The sequence below is a fragment of the Chrysemys picta genome, chromosome 19 (genome assembly GCF_011386835.1).
Source record: "Chrysemys picta bellii isolate R12L10 chromosome 19, ASM1138683v2, whole genome shotgun sequence".
Taxonomy (NCBI): domain Eukaryota; kingdom Metazoa; phylum Chordata; order Testudines; family Emydidae; genus Chrysemys; species Chrysemys picta.
In genome coordinates, this window is record NC_088809.1 from 9,387,372 (window position 1) to 9,399,697 (window position 12,326).

Sequence of the window (12,326 nt, forward strand, 5' to 3'; positions counted from 1 at the left end):
CAAATAAATCTGATAGTCTTTAAGGTGCCCCCAGACTCCTTGTCGTTTTTGAAAGTTTAGGTCAGTATTCATAGTAAGGATAACAGTATAAGGACTATCAGTGCTTGTGCTTCAGGGAATAAGCCAGTGACCAGCTAGCACTGAATAGAATTTCCCTCCATTTAGCTGCACAAAGGCTTTACCATCCATATACATTTCTGCTGGAGGCAGGCTTCCCAGAGAGAGCGCTGGTCTGTACTAGAATTGTAAATCCCACCATAATAACGCTTAGTGTTTGACGTTTTCAGGGTTGTGGAGCCCAGTTAGCCCTGTGGGGTAGTGAGAAAATATTGATAACCCCCCGTAATAGATGGGAAATCTTAAACATAGAGATTAAATGACTTGCCCGCAGCCACACAGCAAACCAGAGAGAGCTGGCATCAGAACTCCAGAGTCCTTGACTCCAGTCCAACGCTCAGTCTACCAGATCACACTGCCCCGTAGCGCTAGACTGATGACTGCTATGATTTACAAGTGCAATTTTGCAAATGTATTTTTAAAAAAGAGGGAGAAATTCATATATTTGATGCTTTCTATATATTTTTCTCCATAGCTATTGCTTTTTCACACTCATTTCTAAATGCCTGTTTGTGGGATTTTTTTCCTCCCTTGGTTTGCAGATCTGGATTTTATGCGACGCTCACTGCTTTAAGGTGGCTGTGAATGGACAACACCAGTTTGAATACAACCATCGAGTTCCTAACCTGCAGCAGATAGACAGGCTTGAAGTAGAGGGTGATGTTATCCTGACCTGTGTTCAGGTTTAAAGATGAAATCCTACATACAATTTATATAACCAAATCAGTTGCTGTGTATGCCTCCTAAAATTAGCAGTTTACTAGGGAATTTGCTATTGAAACTTAATCAAGAATCTAATTCTTTTTTTTATAACCACTTCAACCTAACTAGTAATCCTGCTATTTCTACAATACCAACCCATGGTTTTTGCATAAGCTTTTCATAGGCTAGAACGTTACTTCTGTTCAGATCATATTGTTCATTTTATAAGCCTTTTTACTATGATGATACCTTAATTTTATAAGTGAATGATCAGGGATCTGTGCATTAAAGTTAACATTAAAACATTTGGAGAAAATGCTGTGCGGTGCTGTCTTCAGAACTCAGGTTTTTTTTTTCAAACTTAAGGTTGAGTATTGTCATCTTGATGGATAAAGATTCTGTCTACATTGCAAGTTACTGGGGAGAACTGAATCTACAGCGCACCAACTTGCTGCACATTAAAGTCCCACAACTTTCCCTGCGTCGTAGCAGAATTCACCTGGGACGTTACTGAGCGGCAAGGTGGTACGCTGTAGACTCTCACCTGGCTTGCCCTGCAGTAACTTGCCAAGTAGACAAGCCCCTAGGAGAGGGAAGCTAGGTAAGTGGGAAAAAGCCCAGGGAAACAGCAGCAAGGGGTAGGACTGTGCAGACCTTTGTTGGTTGTTAGAGGATCCCCGGTCTGGAACCCAGTGTAGAGGGTGGGCCTGGGTTCCCCTGCCAGGCACTGGGAAATGACATGGGGTGTTGCAGATACCAGCTGGACAGACACCAAGCTTTATATGCAGCAGACGCTGCGGCAGCCCAGGCTGGGGGAGGGATGAGGCAGCAAAGGATACCGAGCACTTTATCTGTTCCATTTATTCCTGTACTGAAAGCAATTACGAAAGGCTTCAGATCAGTCACCACCACTGGGACTTCATTTACAGTCCAGACCAGTTGATATAAGGAGTAAATTCATAATGAATTAGAACAGATCACTGCTGCTTGTAATCCCTTCCTATAATCGCCCTGTTTCCTCTTCCTGTTAATGGGAGGTTCCTGGAATGGTGGAATTAAGTAGCGTATGTAAGTGGAGTCTGTAATATGGTGAAAATTGACGTATTTTCTTTTGAAATGTGATGTAAACTTTGTACAGTACATTTTAAAAAATATTTTCTATCAACTGAGTTTGTCTTCCAGAATTGCTATTAATTTAATTAAAATTGTTAGTATTCACAAAGGGTTCTGTATTAGTTTATGCAACTGGCAAAAAAAATTGCCCTCTACGCTAATGAAATTCTGGATATTTAGGATTCTTTTCTGTGAATAAATCTCTGCTCTGGATAAAACACAAGTCATGGAATTGTGTGGGGTTTTATTTGTTTTGGGGTTTTCCAAACTGACTGAATATTTTACACTTCATGTAGCACTTTTGGTGCTGAAAGATCTCAGCGTATTTTACAAATACATTATTTTATTACAGGAGTGCCCAGAGGACCCAGGAATTCCTTATGCCAGATGCTGTACAAACCCATAGTAAGAGACCGTGCTCCTCCTAGAATGCTCAAATTTTAAATAGATAAAATAGAGAAGAGGCACAATGGGGTGAAGTGATTTGCCCAAGGTCACATACCAAGTCCGTGGTCAAGTTAGAAATAAAATCCAGGTCGCCTGTCTCCCAATTCTTCTGTAAACATACTAACAATTAAATGCAGCACTTCCCCCATTGTAAACATAAAAACATTACAGGAAGGGTGGCTGGCAGGAAAGAGAAAGCACAAGGGTGACAATAATTTCACATGGCTGCTCAGCAGCTACATACCAGCTTGATAAGTTTATTTGCTTTGTTTTATTTCATATCCTCCCCCCGCCATCTCGCTTTTCATGAGTCAGAAAGCAAAAGTGTTTAAAAAAATAATAGGGATTGAATGTGAAAAGGGGGGGTAGCCTGGAAGACAGATTGGGGGAGGGGTAATGACTTGGAGGGCCAAATCTGCAGTGAGGTGTCAGAGTAGCTCTACTGAAGTCACTGGAGCTATGCCAAGCTTCTAACCCTGAACAGTTAAGTGATGCCCTCAGGAGTGGGCCTCTTTATACAACCATTCTAAAACCGAATGCCTCCAAACTACTCCAGGCTAACCGCTGTTCTCTTCAATTGCACAGGTGTAAATCCACTGAAATTGATGTAATTAACACCACATTTTACACAAGTGTAACTAAAAAATAATAGTTTTTTATTTACTCCTCAGACCCACCCCGTACCAGATTGCATTGGTGCACTCCCCCCCGCCCCAGCCTGTACAACCCCCTTCCCCTGCCTGCTCCCCTCTCCCCCCCAGCCTGTACCACCCCCTTCCCCTGCCTGCTCCCCTCTCCCCACAACCTGCACAACACCCTTCCCCGCTGTTACCAGATTTGCCCATTACTTTGGGTATGCTCATTTATTCGGGTTACTTTTCTGGGGAAGGGGATTCTGTAATTCTATCAATGTACTGCTTGTGTCACTTGTGTTTTCATATGGAGCTCTACTTCTCCCTGCTGCAAGTCCCCACCCAATGGAGCTACCCTGCAGGACCTAGGTTCCCTAGGGCTGGATGAACACCCACATATATATTAACAGAGCAACTCTGAGCAGACCGGGTCAATCAGCACTGTCAAGCTAACTCTCCTTATATGCCCCTGGGCTCCATGGACTGGGTCAAGCAGCACTTTCAAGCTGTTACCCTTATGCGTCCCAGATTCAGCCCATCCCTATCCCCACTCTCACAACACAATTGTACTGGCAGTAACCTACTCGATGAGCAAACCCCACAGTATTTTGGGCGCTGCAGGGATCTTTAGCTTAGGTAAAAGAAGCGTTGCTGTAGAGTGAATGGGGGAAGCTAAAAACACAAATGAGTAAAGTTCAGCAAGAGAGAGAGAAGCAATCAACTTAACCATAAAAGTTATTTATTGAATAATAGTGATAACTACACAAGGAGAGCTAAACCAACATAACATACGTGATTAAAGGTTAATACCTAAAGTAGAAAGGAAAACAGAGAGAGAAAAAAGGTGGGGAGGGATCTCACCCACTCCATTAGGCTTGAACTGGTCGGGGTTCCCAGGTGATGGTGGTAGCGGAGGGTCCTGAGTGCTGGAGACAGGCAGAGCCCCCAGCACCATCAGTCAGGAGAAGATGGAGTTCCAGTGGAACTGATGCATAGTTTGGATCTAAGCATCAGAACCCTGATTAGAGGGTGAGTAGGGATTTTTGTAGAGAAAATACAATGGTTCAAGGGAGAACACTAGATTTGTTTATAGGTAAGCTGATGACTCAAGGGTTTTCTTTAGATTAGACAATAGGAGCTGATCATTCTTGGCCATGGGTGGTGTTTTTTTCCAGGGAGCTCACAATACAACTAGGCTGCTTCAGTATTTGGATATCAATTAAGAATTCAGACTAGAATTGGTCTGATAATTGCTGAGCCGGGTGTGTGCAGACATAGGTTCATTAGCATCTGGAGCAGAGATTCCCATGATGCAGTGCTTCCCTGCTTTTTCTGGTCCCAGAATTCAGTGTGGTTCTCTGTTCTCCATTCTGTATGTAAATTGAGATGTCTTCCTGTCCCATCTTTCATGCAGATGAGGCTAGGCAAGTTGTCTTTGCTCTTCATTCTGTATGTTAATAGAGTTGTCTTCATCTTGTCACCCTTGTCAGGAGGGGTCTAGGTGTGTCTCCCAATGCCTTTCACTGCTCTCTGCAAGTTTTTTTTCCTCTGATGGTTATGGTTTTGGTTTAAGCAGAGGCGGGGGTGTGTGTGTGTCTTTCATGAGTCAGGCTGGATACTGCACCCTGGTCCCCCAGAACACAGAGGTGTCTGGTATCACTGCCTGCGTCCCTCCTCCCCAGCCTGCACCCCTCCCCTCAGCCTGCCTGTCCTCCCCCAGCCTGCGCCCCTCCCCTGCCTGCGCCCCTCTCCCCTCCAGCCTGTACAACCCCCTTCCCCTGCCTGCTGCCCTCTCCCCACAACCTGCACAACACCCCTCCCCGCCTGTGCCCCTCCTCCCCCACCTGCTCCCCTCACCTCAGCCTGCCTGTCCTCCCCCAGCCTGCGCCCCTCCCCTGCCTGTGCCCCTCTCCCCTCCAGCCTGTACAACCCCCTTCCCCTGCCTGCTGCCCTCTCCCCACAACCTGCACAACACCCCTCCCTGCCTGTGCCCCTCCTCCCCCACCTGCTCCCCTCACCTCAGCCTGCCTGTCCTCCCCCAGCCTGCGCCCCTCCCCTGCCTGTGCCCCTCTCCCCTCCAGCCTGTACAACCCCCTTCCCCTGCCTGCTGCCCTCTCCCCACAACCTGCACAACACCCCTGCCCGCCTTCGCCCCTCCCCGCCACCTGTATATCCCCCTCCTGCCTGTGCCCCCTCCCCCACCTGCGCCCCCTCAGCCTGTGTACCTCCCCCGCCTGCATCCCCTCCCCTGCCTGTCTTTCCTCCCCTCAGCCTGCCTGTCCTCCCCCAGCCTGTGCCCCTCCCCTGTCTGCATCCCTTCCCCTGCCTGCGCCCCTCTCCCCACAACCCTCACAACACCCCTCCCCACCTTCGCCCCCCCTCCCCCGCCTGCACCCCTCACCTCAGCCTGCCTGTCCTCCCCCTGCCTGCGCCCCTCTCCCCTCCAGCCTGTACAACCCCCTTCCCCTGCCTGCTCCCCTCTCCCCACAACCTGCACAACACCCCTCCCCGCCTGTGCCCCCTCAGCTCCTGCCTTCACCCCCCCCCGCCTGCGCCCCTTCCCCCACCCCTCCCTCCCAGCCTGCCCCTCCCTCAGCCTGCGCCCCTTCCCCGCCGCCGCTTCTCCTGGCGCCGCCGCTCTCACTTTCAGTTTCTCTCGCACTTCTGCTAGCGCGGGGGATAAACGCTCCGGCCGTCGGGGGTCGCGTCTGCTCCAGTCGCTCCCATGGCCGACAGCGGGCAGCTGGTGCCCTATTCCAAGCCGGTGAGTCTCTCTCAAGGGCGGGGGCACAGGGCGGGGGACCCCTGGGCTTGGCTGGGGCGGGGGGGGGATACAGAGAGAGGGACCCCCGGGCTTGGCTGGGGCGGGGGGGTACAGGGAGAGGGACCCCCGGGCTTGGCTGGGGCGGGGGGTACAGGGAGAGGGACCCCCGGGCTTGGCTGAGACATGGGGGGGGCACAGGGAGGGGAACCCCCGCGGTTGGCTGGGGCGGGGGGGGGCAGGAGAGAGATCGGGGAGAAATCAGGAAGAGTTATTTCTTGTCCCCCTCCTCCCACCCCCATTTTGTAGCAGCTGAAATGTTTCTTGGGTTTCGCTGTTATCCCCAAGTTGCTCCTCCCCTGCCTGAGTTGGAGCCATTACTCCTCCCAAGCCCCTTTCTGGGCGCAGGCTGAGTCACTGCTGAAAGTGACCAAGGACCAGATTTCCAAAGGTGTACCGGGGCCAAGCGCCACAGAGGGCACCTAGTGGGATTTTCAAAAGCAACCGGACTCCTTGAATGGCCCCTTAGAATATGTGCTAACGATTTATGCTAAACCAGTGGTTCTCAACTAGGGGTACGTGTGCCCCTGGGGGTACTCAGAGATCTTCCCGGGGGTCCATCAACTCATCTAGATATTTGCCTAGTTTTGCAACAGGCTACATAAAAAGCACTGCCAAAGTCAGTAGAAACTAACATTTCATAGACAATGATTTGTTTATACTGCGCCGTATGCTAGACACTGACATGTAAGTACAATGTTTATATTCCAATTGATTTATTTTATAATGTTATGATAAAAATGAGAAAGTCAGCCATTTTTCAGGAATAGTGTGCTGTGACACTTGCATTTTTATGTCCTATTTTGTAAGTTTTTAAGTGAGGTGAAACTTGGGGGTACACAAGACACATCAGACTCTAGAAAGGGGTACAGTAGTCTAGAAAGGTTGAGAGCCACTGTGCTAAACTCTCTGTTCACCCCTGTATTTAGCTGCCCCTGGGCTCTTGGCTCCCTGATCCGAGCACAGCTGCCCCGGGTTCTTAGCTCCATGTTCCTCGCCGGGAGCATGGGAGCTGCCCGGTGCAGCCGGGCTCAGAGCTAGGAGTGAGGAGCCAGGCAGGCACAGCCCAGATGGGAGAGGGGAGCTCAGGCAGCAGCCTGGCTGGGAATGGGGAGCCGGGACCCTGGTGGGCAGCCAGGCTCTAGCTGGAGCCCTCAACCATGAACCACCCCAGGCTGACAGCCCAAGCTGTGAGTGGCTTTCTTGTCGCATTTACAGATGGAGAAACTGAGGCAGAGGGAGGGGAAGTGACTTGCCTGAGGTCACCCAGCAGGTTGGGGGCAGAGCTGAGAGTTGATCCCAGGTCTCCTAAACCAATCCATTATTCTGTCCTCCAGGCCACACTGCCTGGCAGGAAGGAATGCCGACTGTTACCCCTAGGATCGACTGAGCTTTGGCTGTTTCATCTTACAGAGCTGGACTGTGAGGGACGTGCCCGTACACAGCAAGTCCTGCTCTTTAGGAACAGTCCTCAGAGAGAAATTTTGCGGCATACTGACTTCAGTTCATCAGGCTGGAATTGGAGTGACTCATCAGGCGGAGGAATCTAAAGCCACAGCCAGATGAATGGGAGATGAACACCAATTCAGGATTAGAAAAGTGGTTTAAATATTATACCTTCTAATGTTCACTGTGTTGCTTTCTTTCTATTCCCCAGTCTCTCCCATTTACTGGACCTATTCTTGGCGGTCTTCGTGACGGATTGATGGTTATCGTCAGTGGAACTGTTCATCCTACATGTGACAGGTGTGTGCTTGTAGGGATACAGCTGCTCCACTCCTGTGCCTAAAATCAAATGTTGAGAATATTGGAATGTTTCCACTCCCTGGAGCATGACCAGGAAGAGGTTAGGAGGTTAGCTCTAGTGACTCAGAGGAATTTGTCTGTGGTAAATTTTCCCCCATTCCCAGAAATACTGATCCAGTTCTAATCCATTGACACAGAGTCGTTCGGATACGGGTTTGAGAGCGTGCAGAAATCATGTATGAAAAGATGTTGAACTGTGCATTGCTGACAGCTCAGAGATCCAAATTCGAAAGCGTTTTGAGTTCCTGGATCAGGCCATCAGAGTCTATATGTGTCATAGAATTGATATTCTCTGTCTCGTTGGTGTCCAGAGATATAAAGATTTTATGCACAAATACTGTAGGTGAATGTGTATGCATTACTGGATTTAGACATCAGCTAACGTCACTGCAATACAGTACTCTTTCTGCTGACCATCTTTAATGCATACAGAATATAATCCCCAATTCAGTAAAGCACTTGCTGAACCTTAAACACATGAATAATCCCATCTCCCTTCAGAGGAATATTTGAGATTAAGTACCTTCCTGTATTGGGGCTGTAAAAAGGCAAGTTAGAGTTCACACCTTTTGGTAGAACATAAACTAGTCACATTATTAGTTTTAGGTTCCTTTATGAAAATAGTGCAACCAAAACATCCCTTTGTCTCCTCCAACCTAGTCTCCCAATAAGAGCCTGGTCCTTCAAGCTGCTACTCTCTCGAGTAATTTTTACTACTTTAAATCAGCAGGGCTACGAGAAGGGTTTGCAAGATCAGGCCTGATGTTACTATAATTGATACTATAGGAAATGCACCTTTGAGAGATGTGCTATCGCAACAATAAACAGTTCCAATCTTAATAATGTGCCAGTCACGCAGTTACCTCAGCAGGAAGGTCGATTAAAACACTGGAAATATCTCAATAGGCTCAGTAGCATTGAAACATGCATTGTAAATATTCAAGTTGTTCATTTGAGCCCTGATCCTACAAATATTTACTACCAGGAATAGTCCTAAACGTTATGATTAGTTCCAATAATTCAGTGGGACCAGTCATGGTAAAAAAGTCTCTGCCCAGAATTAAGCGTTTGGAGGATCATAACCTTAGTTGGTTTTCGGCAGGATAAAATCAGTTAACTACTAAGCTTAGCTACTAAGTCTGAACACTGTGAGGTTTTTGTTGTTTGTTTTCACAATAGACTAGATTGTGATCATAAATTACTATGTTGCTTTAGACTTTCTGTGCAGAAATGTTGTAATGACAGAAGAGACATCTTTGAGAGGGAGCAGACGCCTCCATAAAGACTATTTTGGATACCAGTGAAAGCACACTGGGGGGTTGGCTACACTTGCAAGTTAGAGCGCATTAAATCAGCCCCAGGTGCCATAACTCCTGAGGTGTCCACTCTGGTAAGGGATGTAGAGCGCCCGGACGCGGCAGCTGGAGTGCCCCTGGTAAGCCACCTCCATGAGAAGCAAAGAGCTTGCTGCGCCCCTGCTGGAGTGCTGCGGTGCCAGCGTGGATACCCTGGTCTATGAATGCGCTCTGATCGGCCTCCAGGAAGTGTCCCACAATGCCTGTTCTAGCCACTCTGGTCATCACTTTGAATTCTACTGCCCTGCCCTCAGGTGACCAACCACCAGACCCGCCCTTTAAATTCTTTGGGAATTTTGAAAGTCCCCTTCCTGTTTGCTCAGCAGGCATGGAGTGCTCTCAGCGCATCTTTCTGGGTGACCATACCTCCACATGCCAGGCGGTCCCCAGTATGGAGCAATGGCGAGGTGCTGAACCTCATCAGGGTATGGGCGGAGGAAGCTGTCCAGTCCGAGCTGCACTGTAGCCGTAGGAATTACGATACCTACGGGCAGATATCAAGGGCCATGATAGAAAGGGGCCATGACCAGGATGCACTGCAGTGCAGGGTTAAAGTGAAGGAGCTGCAGAATGCCTACCACAAGGGCAGGAGGCAAACCACCGCTCTGGTGCTGCCCCCACGCCCTGCCAGTTCTACAAAGAGCTGGACGAGATACTTGGGGGTGACCCCGCCTCCACTGCGAAGAGCACCATGGACACTTCAGAGGCCGTGGCAGCCCAGAGTGCAACAAGGCAGGAGAAGGAAAACAGGAGCGAGGGTGCTGAGGAGGAGGGGGGCCCAGAGCCAGAGGACGGCTCGGCATCCCTAGATGCATGCAGCCAGAAGCTGTTTTCAAGCCAGAATGAAGGTAGCCAGTCACAGCGGACGGTGCTTGAGGAAGAACAAACAGCAAAGGAGGTGCCCGGTAAGCAGCTTTTAGTTTTAAAAGGGAGCTGCTGGGTGTGGGCTGTTGGGGTGAGGAGAGTTGCAAAAAGAAGAGTTCGGGCTGCGTGCATGCCTAGATGCAGAATAGGGTGTTGATGTGCTCTCTCACATCACGGTCATCAGCCTCAGTGATCTCATCGAAGGTCTCCTGCAGAAGCTGGGCAATCCAGTTGCGCAGGTTCTTTGGCGGATCTACTGTGCTCCTTGTCCCAGTCAGGCTAACATGTCCGCGCCACTGTGCTGGGGGTGGGGTGGGGGGTGGACCACTGCTGCACACATGCAAGCCGCATAAGGGCCAGGACGGAAGCCGCATTGTTGCAGAAGACCCTCCCTTGCTTCCGAGGTCACCTTCAGCAGCGAGATATCTGCCAGCACAAAACCATCCTCTTGAAAATGTGGGGACAGTGTTGAGTATAGGGTCCCCCTGCAGCTGTTGGCTCTCCCCAAGACACAGGATCCCAGAGGACAGTACAGTCCTGGAACAATCAGTCCCCCCCACCTCTGTGGTTACTCACCATTTCGGGGCTCTTTTGGGTTACGTGCGCTTGCCTTGGGACAGACAGCTTGTGCTGTTGTGTGCACTGTGCTTGTCTTTAAGTTCAGCTGAATCATTCCTCTGTCTAGTGTTAACAATGCTGCTCTGTTAAATGTTGCATTTTGGCTTTACAGATGCAACCTTGAGATCCCAGCTGTCTTTGTTATCAATGGCCGAAAGGCTGCGAAGAGTTAGGAAGCAGCTGCGAAGAAGCAAAAAGGACCTTCTGCATGAAGTCATGCAGCAGTCCCTTACTGAAAATCAAAAACTAAAGGAGGGTCCGCCAGGAGAATGCAAATCGCCGGCAACAAACCATGGAGCGGCTCCTAAGCATTATTGAGCACAAGCAGACTCGATGCAGGTGCTCGTAGCACTGCATACGGAGTAGATCCGCGCCCGCTCATCCCTGCAGCTCTTGTCCCAGAACTCTTTTCCCTTGCACTCCCATGTCACTGCCAACCCAGTTTCCCCAACATCTGGTTTCTTATTACCACCACCTGCCTCCAACACCTTTAGCTTCACTGCCCGGCCCTGCAAACTACGACCTTTACCCACTGCACTCAACCCCCATCACCATGCATTTTAGCCAGCCTGCAGTGCAGCATTCATTGTATGGCACGCCAGACAGGAATGCTGAATATGATAACGGGACATACACAAATCTGTGATTGTTCTGTTACCCACCACGCCCCCTTTCCTCTTCCCACACAGCACAGATGTGTCGTGCCATGTGTGTTTCTCCAGCAGTTGTGTTTCTTTTGAATAAATGATTTTTTTGGCTTTGGAAACATTCTTTATTGCATTAAGTAAAAGATAGCGTAGCCCAGGAAAGCAAGAGTCACTGCTAGTCAGTGCATCATACATAGCCAACACAGATGCCTACTAGCATTGGAACCACGTCGATTCACTCCACTCCTGTGCAGGGCACCAAACATTACTGGTGGCTTTCAGCATCGAATTGCTTCCTCACGGCATCCCTAATCCTTACAACCCTGCACTGTGCACCTCTAATAGCCCTGCTCTCTGGCTGTTGAAATTCAGCCTCCAGGCTTTGAACCTCTGCAGTCCATGCTTCCCTTCAGAAATGTTATGGAGGGTACAGCATGCGGATATAACCATAGGGATGTTCTTATCGGCCAGGTCCAGCTTCCCATACAGACAGCGCCAGCGGCCCTTTAAACGGCCAAAGATCACCGACTCAGCCTGTTGTTGAACTGCTCCTTGCTGCTGTTAAGGCTCCGTGTGTATGGTTTCATGAGCCATGGCATTAAAGGGTAGGCGGGATCTCCAAGGATCACAATGGGCATTTTGACTTCCCCTATGGTGATCTTCTGGTCCAGGAAGAAAGTCCCAGCTTGCAGCTTCCTGAACAGGCCAGTGTTCCGAAAGATGCATGCATTGTGCACCTTTCTGGACCAGCCTGTGTTAATGTCTGTGAAACGCCCCCGGTGATCCACAAGTGCCTGGAGAACCATCGAGAAATACCCCTTCCAATTTATGTACTCGGCGGCTAGGTGGTCTGGTGCCAGAATTGGAACGTGCGTGCCATCTATCGCCCTTCCGCAGTTAGGGAAACCCATTTGTGCAAAGCCAGCCACAATGTCACACACGTTGCCCAGAGTCATGGTTCTTCTGAGCAGGATGCAATTAATGGCCCTGCACACGTGCATCAACACAATTCCAACGGTATGCTTGCCCACTCCGAACTGCTTAGCGACCCCGATCGGTAGCTTTCTGGAGTAGCCAGCTTCCAGATTGCAATAGCTACCCACTTCTCCACCGGCAGGGCGGCTCTCAATCTCGTGCTCTTGCAGCGCGGGGTGGGGGCAAGTTCAGCACACAGGCCCATAAAAGTGGCTTTCCTCATCCGAAA

The 12,326-nt window shown here is 49.6% G+C and overlaps 1 protein-coding gene across 1 annotated transcript in view; it reads left to right on the plus strand.

The window, feature by feature from the left end:
* LGALS9 (galectin 9) overlaps window positions 1–12,326 on the plus strand; it is a 38,576-nt gene that overhangs the window by 14,105 nt on the left and 12,145 nt on the right. Inside the window, exons 10-12 of the mRNA XM_065573500.1 lie at window positions 660–803; window positions 5,695–5,775; window positions 7,490–7,578. Of these exons, the coding sequence (XP_065429572.1) occupies window positions 660–803; window positions 5,695–5,775; window positions 7,490–7,578 (314 nt within the window). The remainder of the gene's footprint in view (window positions 1–659; window positions 804–5,694; window positions 5,776–7,489; window positions 7,579–12,326) is intronic.